The sequence below is a fragment of the Leishmania infantum genome, chromosome 7 (genome assembly GCF_000002875.2).
Source record: "Leishmania infantum JPCM5 genome chromosome 7".
NCBI lineage: Eukaryota > Euglenozoa > Kinetoplastea > Trypanosomatida > Trypanosomatidae > Leishmania > Leishmania infantum.
This window is the reverse complement of record NC_009391.2, coordinates 258,234-278,185: the sequence shown is the minus strand read 5'-3', so window position 1 is coordinate 278,185 and position 19,952 is coordinate 258,234. Positions and strand designations below refer to the sequence as shown.

Below are 19,952 nucleotides of genomic sequence, written 5' to 3'. Positions count from 1 at the left end.
CGCGTTCGGTCTGGCCGTCTGTCGGCTGCGCATAGGCCGCAGCTTCACCGTTTTCTTCAGAGGTCATCGGCACATCACTGCCGCCTTGGCCGTCGCCGTTCGCGCGCCGCTCGGCAAGTGCCTGCTTGGTGACAACGGCCGCCGCTTTCACGACGTGAGACGGAGAGTCGTCGGTGCACGGCGCTACAGAGCATCCCGTCTCGGACGCCTCCGCAGTCGCCGCGTACGTGGCAGGCTCCGCCGCACTTGCGTGCTCCTCTGCAGTCGACTCCTCCGCTTCAGGCGGTGGCGCCTCTGTGGGCCGCACCTCCTCCACCGAGGCACCCGCAGTGCCGCCGAGAGCCTCATCATCAGCCGTAGTGTCACCCGCACTATGTTTGGCACCATCGCCCCCAGCCTCTCCGCCTCCGGTCCGCTGCTGGTGCATTCTATGGTGCCCCGGTGCTGGTTGCTCCTGCGCCTCCGGGACAGAAGCGCTGTCCGATGGCACCTTGCCCTCCATTCCCTCGTGAGCTTGAGCTGCCCATGTCTGCTGCGGCCCTTCAGAGGTGCACCACGTCGTCGGCGCTTCCAGCGAAGCGGGCGTTGTTTCGGCTGTGGATGTTGACGAGGCTTCCTGCTGCGCGGCCTCCGCGGCAGCCCCATGCTGTCCCTCCCCCGCCTCACACGCAGGCTTGCATTGTACAGTGGTGTGCGCGTCACAGTGGAGAGAGGTGGCCTGCTGGTGTTCGTGCGGCTCCCGGCTATTCCCCTGCAAGGGCGTCTGGTTCTCCGCCTGAGCGGCGTCACTTGCGCGGTCTGGCATGGTGCTTGGGTGAGCCTCCCAGGCCTCAGTCCCTCCGGCGGCGCTATCCGAGGCCTCGCCCGCTGACTGCTGAGGCACGTCGTATGTTTCCTGCACCTCCGCCGGTGGTTGCTGTGATGCCAGTGAGCCCCGTTCCTCCCATGCAAGGGTGGAAGCGGCGGCCTCATCGAACGCGGGCGGCTCATCTAACTGCGCTGGTGTAGCAAGGTCCTCGGGCGGCGGTGTAGGAGGAGAAGCTCTCAGCTCCGGCATCGCATTAGCAGAAGCAGCGGTTACACCGACATCGCTGCTGGAAGCAGTGGCGGGCTTTTTAGCCGGAGCTGCAGCAGGTGCGTCATCCGCGCACAGGGCACCCGTGCCGTCTGTGGAAATAGCTGACGACATAGTGTCCGTCGGCTCTCTTGCCTGCTGCTGCTGCTGCTCAAGATGCCAACCTCTTCCTTCGCCGCTGTACTGGGCACCGTGCGGCGGTGCTTGGCTCGGCACACCCTGTTGCGGCGGCGGCTCAGACCAGTGGCGCTCCACCACGACAGACTCGTCCGTCAAGGCCTCTGATGGGAGGCGAGGAGCAGAGCTCGACACACTGTCGCTCTCTGCAGCCCTATCTGCTGATACCGTGTCCGTGCACAGCTCAGCAGAGTGCCCTGCAGCTTCTTCGCAACGCTCCTGCCGGTTGCTCGTGGGCTCTGGTGCCCCCAACGCTGCGTCGTCGCGGTGCAGCACAGAGCCGGCCGGCGTAAGCGAGTCATCCGTGGCTGGGGCACGCGATGCGTCTACATGTGCCGCGGGCGCATGGGCCATCGAACCAATCGTTTCTCTGCCGCGGGCGTCCATCGGCTGCCATGACGCATCATCCTCCGCCTCAGCCAGAACGGGTTGTGTGGCGACGCTTGCGAGTATGGCAAGCACCGCGACGGCAGCCGCAATGCTACAGAGAAGACTGCACCGCAGCTGACTGCCGCGACACCCGCGACGCGAGACGCTACCGATGCCCATGGCAACGCCGCACAAGCCCACACACCGACTGAAAAATATATGCGAGGGAAAGGAAGGGGTCTTCTGATCTTCGTGGACTGCTCGCAGTAAGCACGGAGAGCACTTCAGCTGCATAAGAATGATAAAAGAGAACCCCACTGCACACGTGGGGTGAAGAGAAGGACGTGCGTGGGTCTGTGAATAGGCTGTGTGTGTGTGTGTGTGTGTGTGTGTGTGTGTGTAGGTGGTAATCGTGAAGTATAAGTGAGGAGGAGGAAGAGAGCAGAGCGAAGGGATGCTGCGGCGTGCCCTTGATGTTGTGTATTTGGCTGCTGCAATGGCCGTAACCTCCAGAAAGATCCACCTCAATGCGTGGGTGGGCGAGGGGGAGGGGAGAAGAGACACAGGAGATGCGATGCAAGTGCAGAAGCCTGTGCAACATGAAGATAGGAGGGCGCTTGGGGGTAGCATTAAGACGGGTATGGACGTAAACGCACGTATATACGTACGTGTAGCTGAATGTGTGAGTGCGCGTGAGAGCGAGGGTAGCAGAGAAGCCATACGCACCCGCACACGCAGAGTGATCTGGTTGAAGGTGTCGGACGGACTTCTGTTACTTTTTCAAGCAGACGAGGGAGACACAGCGGTGAGAGAAGCGTGTGCTCTGACACACACATACGCAAATGCTTGCACACCCCTCTCGACACGCCTGATTACCTCTGCAGAGCGCCTTGGAGGGTCCAGCCACGCTGGAGTCACCGCACAGGCCCCCAAGCATTCGCCTCTTCCCTCCACTACCCGCAAATCACACCGAGTGGGCGCTTCCTCTTCGCCCCGCGGTGTGCACGTGGATAAGAATCCATGCATATATGCTTGTATGTGTATATATGTATATGTTACGTAGTTACCTGTCCATCCATTAGCCTTTATACGTACGCATATATGTATATATATATGCATGTGTGTGCACTGCCACTGCGTCACTCAGCCGCACCCCTCCCCTCATCGTGGCAGACGCCCCCCCTCCGCACGCACGCACGCACGTCGGCGAGAGAGAGAGACCACGGGTGGGGAGGGGGCGAAGAAGAAGAGAGGGGCGAGTTCACGATCGGGGCGGGGGTAGAGTCAGTGAAGAGAGCGTGTCACCGCCAGGCATCGACAAAGGCGGTCTCGCTACGCAAGGCGGCACTATAGGCGATGGAAACGCGGGTGCACCACTTGGCGGCCGCAGCCGCAGGCCCGCGCTCGGGGTTAGAGAGCATCGCTGCGACGACGCTTGGTCGCAGCGGCACGCGGATTCGAATCCAACCGACTGAGGCGGAACTGCTCCACGACGAGCTCGCATCCTTCTCCCGCTGTGCCGCCTCGACGCCATGCAGGAGCTCCCGCTCGCCGCTCTCCACAACACCGTAGCACGACACGGGAAACCCGTTTTGGAGGGAGGCAAGACTGCGCACGACGCCGCACCTTTCGCCGCCGTTCGTCTGGCCGTGTGCCGCCACAGCGGAGGGTTGAGCGTGGAAGAGGACGGCGACTACCGCGTGCTCCAACGCCGCTGCCAACTCCGCGTGCGTTTGGCGGCTTCGCCGGCGCTCAGCAGCAGCAGCAGCGGCGGTGGCATGGGATTTCGCTTCTTCGGAGGACGAGGAGGACAGTGTGGGTTCCACCAGGCAAACATCGCCGAGCTTCTCATCACGCTCGGCCAGCACGATCGAGTGCAGTGCCGAGAGCGGCGCCTCGAGGAGGGTCGTCTCGGGCTCCTCCTCCCCCGCGTTTAAGTCGCCACTCGCCGCCTTCGCGCCAGCGGCGGTGCTGCCGGTGTAATGGCGGAGCAGGGCCGAAAAGTACGTCTCCCACCGCTGTTGCCGTCCACGGTTGCCCTTCGTCGCCTTGATGCGTGCTATCGACGAGTACGTCTCCTCGCGCTCCACGCGAACCGAGTGCACCTGGCCACGCCACCTGTACGCGCTCGTGGTCGTGAGGGACGAAACCGGCGACTCGCGGTCTGTGGGCGCAGGCAGCTGGACAGCATCCTCACGAGCGTGCGGATACGGGAGACGACAGAGCAAGGCCACCGACGGCGTCGAGCTACTGAGAGGCGCAGCCTTGATCCTGTTCTTCTTCGAGCATGCGGCAGGACCACCATTGTTCTCACCAGCAGCAGCAGCAGCAGCAGCGGCCGGAGAGCTGGCAGTGCTGTGACGAACAAGGAAGCGGCGCTGCACCACCTCGGCGTTCAGCCCGTTGCGCGGATCCAGCAAGGCTGCCGTGTCCCGCACCCACAACTCCTCCCGTGCCTTGTGCAAGTGAATCACCTGGCGTGGTCGCAGACGCCGCAGTGCCTCGACAGAGACACGCCGTCCCGTCTGCAGAACCCAGCCATGCGTGTTCACCACCACAGGATGTTCTCTGCTCACCGCTCGCGCCTGCGCGCAGACAGCCGCCAGCGCGTTCGCTGCAGTCAGCGGGCATGGTGCCGCTGTGCTGGCGCCGATGAAGAAAGCCGCGACAACCTGAGCGCAGCTCGCGTCGTGTGCACGCAGCAGCGGACGCCGCACAATGGAGAGCGTCAGCTGACCCGGGACGCCGAACTCAGGCTGCCCGACATCGAGGTCGAGCCAGTAGCAGAGTCCGTGCTGACTGAGGAGGACGTTTGCCAAGTATCGGCACAGCGTCGACTTTCCAATGTTCGCAGAGCCCAGCACCATGACAGAGCCGCAGCCCTGTGCCGCGATCGACGGCACGATGCTCGGCACCAGGGCGAGATCGACGGACGGCTCGCTGCGGTGGGCGACAAACGACGGAATGTCCATGTACGCGCTCGACGGCGCGGCGGCGGCGTCCTGCGACACGCCTCCCTTCTTGCACACCTTTGACTTGCCACCAGCAGCGCCGTCCTGACGACCGCGCTTGCGGGTGAGGTAGAACCTTCGCGTTGGCCCTTCGTCGCCATGCCGGCGAGTGTAAGAGGGCGGCTGCACAATCAAGAAGATCGGTGGCAGCTGGTTGGAAAAGAGATTGCGCCAACTCTGCACCGTCGCCTCCACCCAATCCCAGTCCACCGCCCCAAACACGGACTCGCAGCTCCACTGCAGCGACTGCAGAAAGGCCTCCTCCTCGTCTGCCGCCTCAGCAGCAGCAGCGGCGGCAGCAGCGGGTGCTGCTGGAGTGCCATTCACCGTCGCAGACGTCCTGCTCCGTGATGCATCACACACGCCGCGGTAGTACAGAGGATTCAGTGGCTGTCCCAAAGCATCCCCAACGTCCGTCGACGTGCTTTCTCCGGCAGCGGCGGCCGTCGAAAAACTTCGAGGGGGCCAGGGAGGCGCCGGCACGCGGGGCCACTGGGGCAGCTCCATGTCCTGCGCGTGCCGCGTCTTGAGCCGCTTCATGGGCATCAGCACCGCTCGGTGCTCTTCGTGCCACAGGGTCAGTTGCTTGCGACCAAGGTAGAAGCCGTTCACAGAGACCTCGCCAAGGCCAAAACCGATGATGCCGCACGGTCCTTTGATGGTGATGGTGTCGCGAAGCCCGACGAGGGTGTGATGGCAGTCACTGCGGCGCATGCGGTCCTCGTGGCACGCAAAAAAGAACGACTGGAAAAACTGAGAACGCGCAGCCGCCGGACTCGTGCTGCTGCCACTGTCGCCAGGCTCGTCGATCACTGCAGGCGGTGCCGCCGTACCGCTCTTGTCGTGTGCGCGCCCCTGGCGCTCGTGCTCAGTACGCTCCGCAGCGCCGAATCCGTCACCACCGGCTGCACTGAGATCTCCGTGCGGCGCAGATGCGGAGGGGTCTAGCAGGTCACCATCGACGTCTCCATCCTCTTCAGCTTCCTCCGCTTCGTCGTCGTCTCCCTCGGCGCTGACGGAGGAGAGCGCTTCGCTCTCCGCCGTGGATGATGCGCTGTAGTCCGTCTCCCCCTCCGAAGAGTGCGCGCCACTCTCCTCGTCCTCGACCTCCTCGTTGCTGTCCCGCTCCCTGTGCACCTGCAACCGAGACTCCTGCCGACTCAGGAAGTCCGGATCGAAGCCAGCCATGTGACGCCGTACGCGGTGGTGCTCACGCGCCTCCTGTGCCTGCTGCCGTAGCTGGTGCCGCTGCCGACGTGTCGGCGCCCCCGAGAACTGCAGTGCCGCACCGTTACGACGGTCATACACTGCCCTGCCAGCCATAGCCTGCATCATGGATGCTGATTCAGCGCTGAGCTGGTCCTCCTCATCACCGAAGTCGCCGCTCGGCGGTGCCGCTGCAAGCCTACCGGGCACACCGCTGCCGCCGTCGGTGCGGCTGAACTTGATGACACTCGCCTTGCCAAAGGGTGACGCGTCCTCCTCGTCATCATCGCCCTCCTCGTCAGCGACGCTGTCGGAGTCGCTCTCCCTCACGTCCCCGCGCGCACGCCGGCCTATGCTCTGGCCGTGACCTCGCAGTACATCCTCGACGGTAGAGCCGGCGATCGGCTTGCCGGACGCCAAGGGCAATGACGACGAGGCGGTGCCGGCGAAGAGTTGTCGACGCCACTGGCGCGAGAAAATCACCGGTTTCTGCTGCCTAGGCATCAGAAGGGGCTCTTTGCCGTCATCCTGCGCGTGGCTGCTGCTGGCCGTTTTGTGGGCCGCCACCGTAGCCGAAACAACCGCCTCGCTTACCTCCTCGACGGCCGTAAGAAGGGCTTCTGGCGCTGTAAATGGGAGCTGCGACGTCTTTGTGGTCAAATCCGGAGACCGTGGAGAGGATGCAGTTGACGCCTCCACGGTACTGCTCGACGTCTTCGCACCCCTGGCGCGACCTCGAGTGCTGCCACGAGTAGAGGAAAGCGCCGGCGGCAGTGGCACAGGCGCACCGGCACGAACGGCTGCCTCTGGCGTCGACGCCGTTGCAGAAGCGGTGGGGTCGGTGCAGATCGCTTGCGTTGCAGGGTTAGAGTGTCCTAGCTGCTGAATGCGCTGCAGCACGGCAGCCGGCACCTTCACGTGACCCGCTGCAGAGAACATAGCGCCGTTGCTGCTGCTCCCATTCGTCGGTGCCGCCACCTCGATCTTCGCGACACCCGACACTGTGGCGCGGCCGCCTCGCGTCGTCACCGCTGCTGTCGCAGTTGTGGCCGCCGTCGACGCTGGCATGGCTGTCAGCGTTGTCTGTTCAGCCGAAGTGGTGAATGCTACCGAAAGAGGGACGCTGCCCACCCCGTCCGCCACCGACTGCGGACGGGCGTCGACGATCCTCTTACCCCGCCTGGTGGGCATTCCACCGACAGCCCTCAAAGGTGCGAGTGTGTGTGTGTGTGTGTGTGTGTGCCCACGCGCTGCACATCACTAGTCGGCCGCTGCGACTGCAGAATGAGCGGCAGGCGCAATGCGGGCGAGCGTATGCGTGCGGGTGTCGATGCCCCGCAGTGCGCGCCGCATCGAAGGCAAAAAGACGAGCACCCGCGTCGATGGGTGCGTAAGGGAGAGAGCGAGGGAGGGGCGAGAGGCGCGGTGCAGCAATGGATGAGGTGGCCGCCCGCATGCACGCACAGGTGCGGAAAGGATGGCGCACCCGGATAGAGCACGAGAAAAGACAGTGCCGCGTCTTCCGCCGCCTGCCCTGCTTGATTTGGGCCCTTGTGCGTATGCATCTTAGAAAACGCTGGGAACAGCGACATGCCCGCACCCCCTCCCACATCCCCATCGACGACTCCCTCTCGCCCGTCTGGCGGACACACAGACGATGGTGGCGGCGAGACCATAAGACGACGGCGGGAGAGGCGGGGCGAGGGAGTGGCAAGGGGCGCATAGGGGGGTGGTGCAGCCTATGCAGGGCCACCCGTGTCGTTGCTGTTAGAAAGATACCAAATAGGGGGAGGGAGCGTATTCAAAAGCGTGCCGTCGCGCAAACCCCGCCCACCTTCGCGCTCCTTTAGTCGATGCAGTATTATCAGCGTGCATGTTACGGGTGTCTTAGAGAAGCGGAGATCGGTGGGGGAGAGGGTGGAAACGAGTGAGCGAGAGCGCGCGGTGTGAGAGGTGAACGCAAGGAGGATTACTGCCTCGTAGGAATAGGCACCCTTCATACCCCACGACCACCATCACCACCCTCCTCTTCCTCCTTGACTTGTCACCATCTGCAAGCAAGCAGGCATCCTTCCCAACGGCTGCCAGGCCGGGCCGCCCATCTGTACGTCTGCGTGACACCTGCCTGAACAATTTCTCCGTTAGAGCGCGTAGACGAAGAGGGGCAGGTCCTCTCACGCGTCGGCGAAGTGCACCGCCTTCGCAGACGCGTTTGCCCTCGCGGTGGGGCGTGGCGTCGGTTGCTGCATCGACGCGCGGGCCAGCAGCTGGCGTTTCTGCTCCTCCAAGACACGGTGGAAAGACTTCTGCTTCTGCTCCTCCTTACGCTCCTTGCGAAGGGAGCGAGTCTGCAGGCGCTCCTCGCGGCTCGCCTGCACTGCCTTGGCCAGCTTCATCCGCTCGCGCATGGAGAGGTGAACCTTGGCCGCGGCCGCCTTTGCAGCCTCCATCGCCTTGGCGTGCTCAGCCTTGAAGTCTTCAGGCTTCGACTTCTTCGAGGCCGGCTTCGATGCCGCGGCAGCCTCCTTCGGCGAAGCGTTCTCCGCAGCAGCCGCGCCCTTCGCTTTCTTCGCTGATACAGACCTGGTCTGCTGCGGCGTCTCCTTGCCATCCTCCTCGTCGCCGTCGCGAGTACGCTTCCGAGATTTGGGACTAGCCATCTTTTTCGTCCCCTTCGCCTCTCGCGCCTGGGCGTTGACGGCCTCGTTGTCGCTATCCGTGTCGTCACCGCGCTGTGCTGCTGCCGCCTTCTTCGCCTCTGGCAGCGCAGCCTGGACGGCGGGCGTTTGCGTCAGCAGCGCCTGGCGCGTGCGCACCGTCAAGTCGCCATCCCGCGTCACGCGGAAGCGCAGCGCCTTCTGCTGACGCATCTTTTCGATCATCCTCTCGTTCTCTGCCTCGAGACTGGCCGGGATGGCGCCATCCATGATGGGAAGGCGGCACTGCAGGATGCCGTTCTCGAACTCGTACGTGGCCGCCGCAGCGTCGCACAGCATGCCCTTCGGGTACGGCAGCACAAGGCGGTACTTCTTCGTGTGGCTGCACGTGTCGACCACCAGCTGATTCGTGTTCGTCTCACTGATGTCGATCTTCTGATGCGGGACGTGGTGCAGAACCACATCCACAAAGAACATCTTCTTCTTGAAGTGCACCTCCTGGTGATACGTGGGAACTAGTGTGGAGGAGGAGGAGGAGGCGGCGCTGTGGTTGCTGTCCCCGGCAGCGGCTGCGGACTTCTTCGCGGGAGAGCGGGCGGCCTTCCTTGCTGCCGCCTTTTTCGTCTTTCTCTCGGGAGAGTTGGCCGCAGACGCAGAGCTGGCGGCGTCGTCGCCCATGAGCCGCTGGCGCAGCTCCTGGACCTCATCTGGAAGAATGATTGCCCCTCGCTTTCTCATTGCCGAAGACGCAGCGGTCTGCTGAGCAGCAGTAGATGCCTCACCGTTCTTGGCGGCCGCGCGCCGCTCACGCTGGCGCTGCTTCCGCTCGCGCTGCTGCACCTCCTTGCGTGCAAGCCGAGCCTGCTTCGCGATATGGCGGAGCTCCGCCTCCTCCTTGCGGACGTGCGACGGGGGCATGGCGCTGGGCGGTGGGTAAGGAGAAGGGTGTCGTTCCTATCTGTCCCGTGAGAGGCACTGCTGAGTGTAAGCCGAACGGCAGCGAGTATCGTCTTCACTGGGCGTCGCGTCGATGATAATGGTTTGTGAGCCTGGGTGTGACGTGGGGTATGTCCGCCACTACACCAATGGAGCGGGAAGGGGGGCGCGGGGAGGGCGCAACACCGACTGTGAGAGGCTGGACGGTGCCGTCCAGCAAAGGAGAGAGATCGAGATAGCCACGTAGCAGCACAGGTAGAAGACGGAAGCTTGTGGGGCTACGCAGCATGCTTGGATGATCCGAATGTGCATGTGTATGCGCAGGCGCGGCGACAAGGGGGTGGGAAAGCGGGATGGAGTGGGGTGGCCGCCTCCAGGCGATGCTGTTCTTTATGAATTGGATGCGGCTTCCCAGATATCAGCGACACCACATGCGTGTCGAGAGAAGAGAGCACCTGTGCGCACACACAGCACGAGCATACCCACCCATAAGTGCTGGCAGGTACACCTGGCATGCGTCAGCGCATGCAACAACAGCGGCCGTCGTAGCGCCGCTCTGACGACGGCATAGGTAGCACGTAAGGTATGTCTTCCGTGCAGTAGCGAGAGGAGCGAAATGCCACAAGAAAGGGAGGGAGAGAGAAGCGACACGGAGAGCGACGGACAAGAGGGAAGGAAGGAAGGATGGCGGCCGATGATAAAAAGTCGGCCGACCAAGCACATAGGTGTATGTTGACGGCCTCCACACCTTTACCCCCGCCATCGACCGCCTCTCCTTATAGCCCCCCACCCTCCTCCTCCACAGACACAGACACGCGCACACACACCTACACGTCAGCAGGTGGAGTGGGTGTGAGAGACACGTGCACACGCAGTTGCCGCTACAGCCTGCTTACTGCTGCTGCTGCTGCGGACAGTACAATAAACAATAGAGCCGCACCAGCCAGCTGCAGCAAGACAGGAGGAGAGCAGTGAAGAGAGCGAGAGACGAAAGAAGGAGGTGGATGCGAGAGAGAGGAGGAAGGGAGAAGCTTACGCGTTTGTAGTGGGAAACCAATACGGGGGGTGAGAGGGAAAGAATCGATGCGTGCGTCCATCAGCATCAGCACCCTCTCTCGGCCCTGCGCCACTTCGCCCTATCTCCTCTCTCTCCTCTCTCCCTCGGAGAGCACCAAGCGAACAGAAGGCACGGCACATTTCGAGCAAGCGTCACAGCACGCGAGACATCACACAGCGGGGGAAAGTCGGGGCCGCGTGCTATGAGAGACGAAAGTCGCGTGGAAGGGAGGAGAAGGCGGTGAGCAGAAGGGGAGGGGAGTCGATTGGGTTGGGCGCGTGAAACAAGCCTGGTCACGACAGAGCATCTCGCCGCTGCACGTGTGCACACAACCCGGCAGGCAAACAGCAGCTCACTGTGGTCGTTTAGAATCTGCTGAGCAGCTCAAAAACCACTACCACTGCCACCCTCGACGCCGCCCTCCTCCTCTTCCGCCTTTGCCCTCTCCCAGCCACCTCATCCTAACACGCGCTTACACGCACCGCGCGTGCTTGCGCAGAGAGGCGTACGCCCACCCGAGCCCTCCACACCCACACACACACAATCTCTCTTGCGGTTTCTCTACGGCCTTTGAACGTACAGATATATATGTGCCTGTGCGTGTGTTGTGGGAAGGCGGAGGGTGAGGGACGGAGCAGGAGGAGCTCCTCCTAGCAGCAGCTCGACTCTGCCGCCGCAGCGACGCCGCCACTCGTGCCGGCCTTCAAGTCGACGGGACCCCCAGTCTGGCCACTGTTAGCGGTCGAGGTGGGAATGGCGGCCGCGTGCAGCTGCACGCCACTCTCCGGATCGACCGGGCTCATCACACCGCTCTTCACCTTCTCGTGAATGCGGCGCGCCGTAGACAGGAAGACCTCCTCGACGTTGTTGCCGTTTAGCGAGCTGCACTCCACAAAAAGCAGATTGTGCTCCGCTGCGAACTGAGCCGCCTCCTCGTACGACACCTCTCGCTCCTCCTCCAGGTCAGACTTGTTGCCTACGAGAATGAAGACCGTCTCTGGCCCTGTGTTCGCGCGAGCATCGGTCAGCCAAGTGCCTATGTGGGCATAGGTCGATCGCCGGCTAATGTCATACACAAGGAGTGCGCCGGCTGCGCCGCGGTAGTAGCCTCGTGTGACAGAGCGAAAGCGTTCTTGTCCGGCGGTGTCCCACATCTGCAGCTTCACGAGCTCACCGTTGATGTCGACGACCGTGGTGCCGAAGTCGACACCGATAGTGTGCGGAAGGTCCTTGCGGTACCGCTGCTCCGTGAACAGGTGCATGAGACAGCTCTTTCCGACGCTCATGTCGCCGATGATGATGTACTTGAAGATATACTTGTGACTCATTTTCTCGCTGTGTACTTCCTTTTTGTTGTTGCTGCCTCTGTGGCTAAGGGAGCGGTGTCCGCTGATGTTGCTTGGGGGTAGCGGAAGAGAGGAAAGAAAGGGTGATGGTTGTGGAGATGGTGGTGGTGGAGAGGAGATACCCGCGGTGAGGAGTTGCCGCTGGTCCCTCGTTGCTGCTCTTCTTATCCCGAAAAGCCTTACACCTACGCGCACACACTCGCAGCCAGACAGATAGTCGCACTCACACACTCATACACAGAGAGACGCACGTGGACCAACTCGAGTATCCAGATAAGAAAGGGAACGGTGTAGAGGTTAAAACTGGGTAGACGGTGATGGTAGGAGACGAAGACGGTCACAGTCTGCTGTTTCGCTCAACACTAGTGCATGTGTGTGAGTGTGTGTACGTGGATGTGTGCGTGGACGCGCACGAAAAGTCGGCGGGTGTCAAGAGGCGGATGGATAAGGAGAGGCATGACAAAGAGAAAGGAAAGGAGAGAGAGACGCCAAGATTGGTGGCGGAGTTGGCGGTGCGGACGTCGGCGAGGAGGGGGAAGAAGGCAGTCACATGCACCAAATACATACCAGACGTACCCTCCCCCCCCTCCCAGAGACTGTAGGCAAGAGACATGGGCGACCAAAAAGCAGCCGTCTGCGATGCAGCGGGGTTCCCTCACCCGTGTCGATGCCGCGCATGCCCACCCTCCACGATGCGCAAAGCCGTCCGAAGGAGAGGGTGCGTCGCATCGCTTTTTCGCATAGAGAGGCGACGTCGTCGTGCACGTACCCCACCCACCTCTGCAGAGAAACAACCGAGGGTTGTTATCCTCTCCCGCCCCCTCTCTCCCCACCGTTCCCATCCTGCCATAACGAAGAAACTTATAACGCGTTACGATACGGCCTTCACCGCGCCCGTGGAGGCCGCGCGGTGCACTGCTAGTCACGCATGCTGGTGGCCGCCCGTCTGCTGCTTCGAAAAAAAACTTGTTTCTGCGCCAGGGGGGGCGACACGGTGGCAGCGTTTCGTCTCGCTTCCTTCTCGCGGTCGTCTCGTGCTCCACCTTTCACCTGTATCGATGGCGAAAACAGACGTCTCACCACCAGACACGCACACACACACACGGCGCAGCAGCCGAGACGACACTCCACCACACCACATGACACCGGCTATGCGGTTTGTAAGGTACTCTCGAAGAGCAATGGAACAAAATCGATAACACGCGGCGCTCACGCGGATGCATGCGCGCGTGTGCGGGCGTGGAGAAGCACCAAGAACATCCGCGGCACGGTCCCTGCGACACGCACGATCCATCATCGCTGCCTTTACAGGAAGAGAAGGAGAAAGAAAAGAACAGCACCGACGGCCACGAACGGGGTGGCCTGGCGGAGCACTACCACATCCACGTACAGCGGCGCCGCCGTGCTGCGCCGCTGCACCTGGCGCACCGCAAGTGCCAGTGCGCCCCACACAGACGCCGCGGCGCCGGCACCGTAATCGGCGGAGGCGGTGCCTCGCTGCTGCGACGGTCGCGCAGTGCTGTTTGATGCTGCTGGAGGCGCTCTCGAGTTTTGCAGAGATATCGGAGGCGTAGCGCTGCTTTTCGAGGCTTGCGCACGTGAGCCTGCTGCCTTGGCATGGGACTGAGTCTGTGAGTGCGGCTGTGTCATCGGAGCCTGGCCCGACCGTTTCGCGCGGCCACTCTGCTTCGGTTGGTTGCGCTGCGGCCTGTGCTGTTGCATCAGGGTAGTGGCGAGGTGGCTGGACGTTGCGGCGGAGAGGAGTGGCGACAGAGGTGGCGCCGCTGCCTCCGCGGACGCCGTGGGTCGGTTATTCAGTTTCTCGGCTGCTGCCTCGATGCCGTCGTCGCCACTCTCGCCAGCCTCGCTATCCTCGGCCATGACGACATCCTCAGCGCATGCGTGTTTCAACTCGCCCTCCTCCGCCGCCTCTGGCTCCTCGCTCTCGACGTCCGATGCATGCGACGGCGTCGGCGGCGATGGCGACAGCAGCGTCTCCTCCACCGCCACCTCCACATGTTCGTCCGAGCCCGCCGCGGCTCGCTCTCCCTTGCACGCCTCCGCCATAATCACTGTCCTCTGCAGTACCTTGAGGGAATGCGTCGGGGGCAAGTGTGCGCCACTAAGGTCCGGCATTAACGGCAGTGTGACTATCGGCGTCAGTGTGGGCTGCTGGGCAACACTACGCTGGCTGGACGTACGAGGCTGGCTCGCTGGAACAGTGAGTTCGCCGAGCTCAGCCGGCTCCGCTGATGAAGACTCGCCCTCAACGGCGAGTGCAACGGCGGGGGCGGCAGCAGCGACCTCTTCCGCCACGATCGATGACCATCCACGTACCTCCCTCATTGCCAGCGTGTCTCGCATCTGCCTCTCTAAGGCCACCAGCGACGACTGCCCTACCTCACACCGCTGGACACACTCCTCGTTGATGATCGCCCGCATGTCCCGCCAGTGTCCTCTCAGGCACGCCAGCGGCTCCTGCAGCGCTGCCCACCGTCGCTCCTCCGCCTCAAAGAGTCTTAACACGCTGGTAATTGCGTCTATAAGAGGGGCAACGCGCTCGTGAAGGGGGTGCACAGCGCCGGCAGTGGCACCGGCCGTGCGCATGGAGGCAGAAAGCGTACGTGAGGTGGAGCGGTAGTGCTGGCGGCAGTGAGGCTGACTTAGCGAGGCTGTGTTCGACATCGTTGCCAAGCCGTCGCCGTCGGTGGACGTCGTCGGTGTGTGCTGGAGGCTTGACGGCTCCTTACAAGAAGCAACAGTGCCTGCATCGTACAGCGGGGGCAATGTGCCGGCCATCGTGCGGCACAGCTGCACGGTTGCCTTTGCGATAGACAAGGCGGGCAGCACGGAAGAGTCCACGGCGTACGCGTCCGCCTCCTCGGACTTCGCGGCGCCGTCCCACTTAGCGCCATCCTGTGAGGCTTTCACGCCCGCAGTGTGGCGGCGGTGGCGGCGCTTTTCCTTCACCATCACCTGTGCCCCAAGTACCACTCGGCGTGAGGTGCTCGGCACGTCACTCAGGCTTTTGTGGCCGTTTTCAAACATGCCGGATATCGCCTTTGCGGTCTTCGGCGTCGCGGCGGCACTGCCAGTGGTCTCTGCGATGAACGCCTCGAGCTGCTCCAGCGGGGCACACAAACGCTCGGCAAGGTAGCGGCCGTACACAGAGAACCAGCGTCGCAGCTGCTGTGCAATGCCGCAAGTGCGCGCTGCGGCGTTGCCATCGCTATCCTCGGCGCTAGCGAGCATGGAAAAAAGGACAGAGCGAGAGCCTGCGCTTCGCTTCTCGGCATCGCAGGCTGCCGCACTCTCCGCTGAGACAGGCACCTCGCTGCCTTTGGCGGGCTCTGGCACGGAGAGACCGACGATAAGCAAGCGCGTCAGCCCGCATACGAGCACCTGCTGGGTGGCCGCCATGATGTCTTGCAGGTAAGCATGATCGTCGACGCAACGGCAGCCATGAGCAGCGTCTGCCTTTGAAGTGCAGCCGGTCTCCGCGAACGCCACCGTGCACTGCTGGCCAGCAGGTGTCTCCTCCTGGAGCTTCCCCTCGTTCTCTGAGCCCCAGCAGCCGATAACTCCGTTGCTGGCCTCGCCGGCTTCCACTTCAGCCTCGCCCGTCTCCATGAGCGCCCGCAGCAGCCTGGCGTGCCCGCACAGCGCGTCGACGCAACGGTGCACGGCCTCCACGACACTCGTCAGCACCACCGTCTCTTTGCCTACATCACAGCGCCGCAGCGTCTCGCTTATGGCGCCGCTGTCGTCCAACTCGCCCTCTTCCTTGCCCTCCAAGCCCAGCTGGCCCTTCGCCTCACGCTCAAGCGCCACTGCCTGGTCAGCCGCGGCATCGCGGACTGCCTCGCTCTCGGGAACGGCAGCGGTGGCAGCTTCAGGAACCATCTTCTGAAGCGGCCACTGCCGCTTCGGCGTCGGCTGCGACGAGAGCGAAGCGCTCATGCTTGCCGTGCCGCCCGCCCCTACAGCCATGGGACTCACCACCCGCGAGAACGCCAACGGGGAAGAGGAGAAGGGTGCCACCGCCGCCGGCGTTGGAGGCGGCTTCAGCTCTGGTAGGCCGCACCACGCCCGCACAGAGCCGACGGAGATGTCCTGCCACGACCACGGCTGCGCTGCCGCTTCTGCGCCGGTTATGCGTGTGCCCTCCTCAGTCGTTGTCGCAGTTGAGCCTTCACTGAACTCTGCCGCTCGCCTTCCTGAGGTTTCCGCCGAAGCGGCGGCAACTTCTTCCGCAGCCTCCGCGGCAGAGCTTGGCCAGCTCTCAGTATCGCTAGTCCTCGTTGCGGTGCACAGGGCATCGTAGTCGACGGCGCTGGAGAGAGAGAGCCTTGTAGTGAAGCGTGAAAGCCCGAAGGTGAGCGGGAAGAGATGCGGTACAACGGCGCTGACTAAGGACACGGCGGCGTTTTCGTCCATCCGAGTCGCTGCATCCGCAGCGGAGGACGAGGAAGAAGCCTCCACCGTCTCGGCCGCGCGCTCCCGATCGTGTCCCTTCGGCTGCGGCCTCTGCTCGCCATGCACCCTCGGCGTCTCCTGGGCCTCAGGAGCTGCCAATGTTGTCGCAGTGTGTTGCACGTGCACGAGCACCATGAGGACCAGTCGCGTCGGCGTGACGGTGGGCACCATCGGCATGTGACGCGGCGAGTCTGTTTCGCCAGAGACGGTCGAAGTCGTCGCGGAGTGCACCGAAGTGCTCGACAGCAGCGGGCCCGCCGTGGCCCCCGCAGCAATGCCCGGCTCCCCTTGGAGCGCGTGAACTTGGAGGCTGAGCGGCACAACGCGCTGGCGGCCGGCTTGATCGGTGACAGCGGGCACTGCCGAGACGCTCGATGTGCCACCTTCACAGGGCTCCACCTCTGCTTGGCTGGCCTGGTCCACCTCCCCGGCGATCCGTCGCAACACCTCATCGTCCACGCTGGCCAACAACCGCAGCGCGGCGTCGTTCAGCACGCCTCGCAGCACCGTGGTGGACAGCACGCCCGTCAGCGTGAACTCGGTAAGGGCCTGATCTAGAATGCACTGCCGCTGTGCCGGTGCAACGTTCCTCACTGTGGGTGGAATATGCTGCACATCGACCTGCAGCTCCAGTCGGAGCAGGTGCAGAGAGCTCCGCGCCGATGCAGCCGCAGCCGCTGTCTTCGACTTAGGTCGTCGTAGTCGAGCCAGCGCGCAGGCCTCCGCCAGCTCGTACGGGTACAAGCACGACTGCCGATCCGTGCGCTCGTCCATAATAAGGGGGGCCGCTGCCATTGACAGGAGTGGGGGTGGTACTCCACCGACCACAGAGCTGGCCGTGCTGCTCTGGGGGCTGTGGGTGCGGCGGTGTCGGCCGCTCCCCGTCGAGGTCATCGTGAGGGAGTCATCCCTCGCAAGAGCGAAGGTGGGGACCGACAGGACGAGTGTCGGCGGGGCGGCGTCGGCAATGTGTGAGGACAGGTACGCCCAAGTCGGCAGCACCGCGTCCACGCGGTCGCTGACGAGCGTGACTTCGTCGTCCATGAAAGAGGAGCTGTTTGTGGTGGCGGCGGAGTCCGTCGACAGTACGCGGCGCTGCGGCGACTGCGCAGACGACGGCGAATTCGCACTCGTGGCGCGCTCCGAGGCAGCCGGGATCGGACGCCAGGACGACGACAGCGGTGACAATGCCAAGTCATTGGCGAACTCGTCTGCGCCACCGAGCATGCGACGCCGCCTCTTTGCTGCAACTACTGTCCACGGCAGAAGCAGGCGCACATGCGCTACGAGGTCTTGCGCAGTGGTGAAGGTCCCGGCGCCAAAGGTTGCCTGCGGAACCGGAGTCGCCACGTACGGTGGCGGCGGTGTCGGTGGTGGCGGCAGAGACGGCACAGAGCGAAACGCGCTGTCTATTGGCAACGACAGCTGCGGCTGCGGCGGTGGGGGCGTTGTAAAAGATGGCTGGCCACTGCCTGCCACATTGTCTCGCATTGTCGAGCGCGGGGCTGCGCTTGCGGTCTTGGGGCCCGGCAGTGGCACAACCAGGCTTGGGGGCGGCGGAGCTGGTTGCAAGAGCTGCAGAAAGGCACCAAACGTCTTCACCACCACTGGCGAGCCAGGGCAGCCGGCGTCGCTCTTGCCCTGCGTGCTTTCGACCGGCGTCGCCGGGGCCGATACCGCAGGTGACCGGGACGCTTCAGGTGCCCGTGCTGACCCCGAGCGGCCCCCAGCACTAACCGGCGACACTGTCGTGGTGAGCGCGTGCTCATCGACGCCAGCCCCGCCCCCCGGCGCCTGAGAGGACGACGGCGCCGCAACCTCGTAACGGTCCAAACCAGCAGAGACGCCGGCGGAGGTGGGAAGCCCCAGCAATGACAAGGTACGACGCACGGCATCGCGCCGCAACGCTGCCGCCTTGGCGGCTTCGCTGGGATCGCCACTACTCCCACTCCGAGTGCGTGCAAAGGGCGAGGAGGCGGGCGTGGTGCGCGGGCGGCGCACGGGGCGCGCGCCTTTTTCCATAGCGCGCCGCATAGCAGATATGGGCGACGTCGCCAAGAGCGGCGACTCCGGGGCGTCGGCTGGGTTCGTCATTTCCCCCTTTGCACTCGGCGAAACAGCGGAGGCGAGGAGCGGCGCTTCAGCGCTTTCGACACCACATTCACGCTCGATGCACCCGCCAGGTGCGTGCAGCATGTGCGAGGCGTGGGAGTGTGAAGTAGTCGTTGCGCCCTCGTCCGCTGACTCCGTCAGCAGCGCCGTGCCCATCACAAGCGCGCCGGCGCCATCGCTGTCGCAGGCGCCAGCGGTGCTCTCAGGACTCCCCCGCTTGCTCAGCGTTCCGCCAGCGCCGCTCCTCTCAAAGGAAGAGCTCAGGGAAGGATGCGAAAACTTCTTTGAAAGCCCCGACGGCGTTGCTGCCGCAGCTGCGGCCTTGGCGCGGTCCTTCACGGCGGCAGCGCGGCGCGACGTCAAGGAGAGGATTCGCAGCACAAAAATCTGGTCCTCCCCGACAGGGTCGGCGCGTATTGAAACCGACGGCATCACGTCGTCGTCCCCTTCCGCTTCTGTCGCCCCTCCCCCCCCCTGCTCTCTTCTCTCGCACGGATGCACGAGTTGGGCGCGTACGCAAATGTTCGAGTGAGAGAGGGAGCAGACGATGAGGAGGCGCCACAAAGAAATATATATATATATGTATGTATGTATGCGTGCGTCTGTCGTAACGGCGCACACCGGCAGAGAACAAAGCAGAGGCCACGGTGCTCGTGCCCACACACGCACACACGCACAACAGCCAAAACGAGTACGAGCACCGAGCGAGGACACGAGTGGGACTGGGGAGGGGAGGCGGCAGGCAACGGGCCCTTTGCGAACCTCCTCTCCACTTTTTGGTTTACCGGCGGCTCGCTTCGCACTCCCTGCCTGCCCGTGTGCGCTTGGGCTTGAAAGGGGGAGCAGAGAGAGAGAGGGGAGAAGGAAGAAAAAAAAGAAGGCAGCTGCTGACGCCTGAAGATGTGTGTGTGTGTGTGTGTGTGTAAAGCCTAAGGGATTCAAGAAGGCGCAAGAGCAAACAGCTTCTGCTGTAGAAACAGGCACGTGTTACCTTGCGTGTGCCTTCCTTCGAAACGAACCCGGACGCAGAGACGCGGAGAGACAAGCAGCAAGGAACGCCGTCGCTCACGAAACAGCCGGAAGCACACGTACAGAGAGAACGAAAGAACGAATACAAGGAATATTTATAATGTGTAGGCGACCGAAAAAAAAAGGGGGAGGACAGAGTGCAGGGCGAGAAGGAGGAGCCCTTCAACGCCCCGTGCAGGAGAACCGGAAGCGAAAGGCAAACGAGAGCCGTGTGATGGAGGGAGGCGCCCGAGATGGGGGGGGGGGGGGGTAAGGGTGGCGGTCGCGCTGAGGGAGAGAACGCAAGAGGCACCGCAAAGACTCAAGAGAGAAACGAAATCTCGCCGCCCGTCTGCCACAGAGCCGCAACAACCAAGATCAACAGAAAAAACGCGCGAAGACGTAATCTGTGGGAAAGGAGGGGTAGAGAGCTCGCGAATACAAGAAAGGCGGAGCTGGGCAGAAGAGCAATACGCAGACAGGGAGGGAAGGGAATGTCACTGTCAAAGACGCAGCACAGCG

At 63.2% G+C, this 19,952-nt stretch overlaps 5 protein-coding genes across 5 annotated transcripts; all 5 read right to left on the bottom strand.

Annotated features, from left to right (window-relative positions):
• Positions 1 to 2,341, bottom strand: LINJ_07_0640 (conserved hypothetical protein; the record flags this gene model as incomplete). The annotated part of the gene is made up of 1 exon (XM_001463223.2): positions 1 to 2,341. A coding segment is annotated over one exon (2,341 nt), but the record flags the coding sequence as incomplete, so codon positions are not given.
• Positions 2,342 to 2,922: 581 nt separating this feature from the next.
• Positions 2,923 to 7,029, bottom strand: LINJ_07_0630 (conserved hypothetical protein; the record flags this gene model as incomplete). The annotated part of the gene is made up of 1 exon (XM_001463224.2): positions 2,923 to 7,029. One exon carries the CDS (start codon positions 7,027 to 7,029, stop codon positions 2,923 to 2,925), a length of 4,107 nt encoding a protein of 1,368 aa, XP_001463261.2.
• Positions 7,030 to 8,012: 983 nt separating this feature from the next.
• LINJ_07_0620 (conserved hypothetical protein) lies at positions 8,013 to 9,413 on the bottom strand (the record flags this gene model as incomplete). The annotated part of the gene is made up of 1 exon (XM_001463225.1): positions 8,013 to 9,413. One exon carries the CDS (start codon positions 9,411 to 9,413, stop codon positions 8,013 to 8,015), a length of 1,401 nt encoding a protein of 466 aa, XP_001463262.1.
• Positions 9,414 to 11,138: 1,725 nt separating this feature from the next.
• On the bottom strand, positions 11,139 to 11,816 carry LINJ_07_0610 (putative ras-related protein rab-14; the record flags this gene model as incomplete). The annotated part of the gene is made up of 1 exon (XM_001463226.1): positions 11,139 to 11,816. The coding sequence occupies one exon, from the start codon at positions 11,814 to 11,816 to the stop codon at positions 11,139 to 11,141; it is 678 nt and encodes a 225-aa protein (XP_001463263.1).
• A 1,323-nt stretch (positions 11,817 to 13,139) lies between these two features.
• Positions 13,140 to 18,854, bottom strand: LINJ_07_0600 (cysteine peptidase B (CPB); the record flags this gene model as incomplete). Its single annotated transcript, XM_001463227.1, has 1 exon — positions 13,140 to 18,854. One exon carries the CDS (start codon positions 18,852 to 18,854, stop codon positions 13,140 to 13,142), a length of 5,715 nt encoding a protein of 1,904 aa, XP_001463264.1.
• Between the last annotated feature and the right edge of the window lie 1,098 nt (positions 18,855 to 19,952).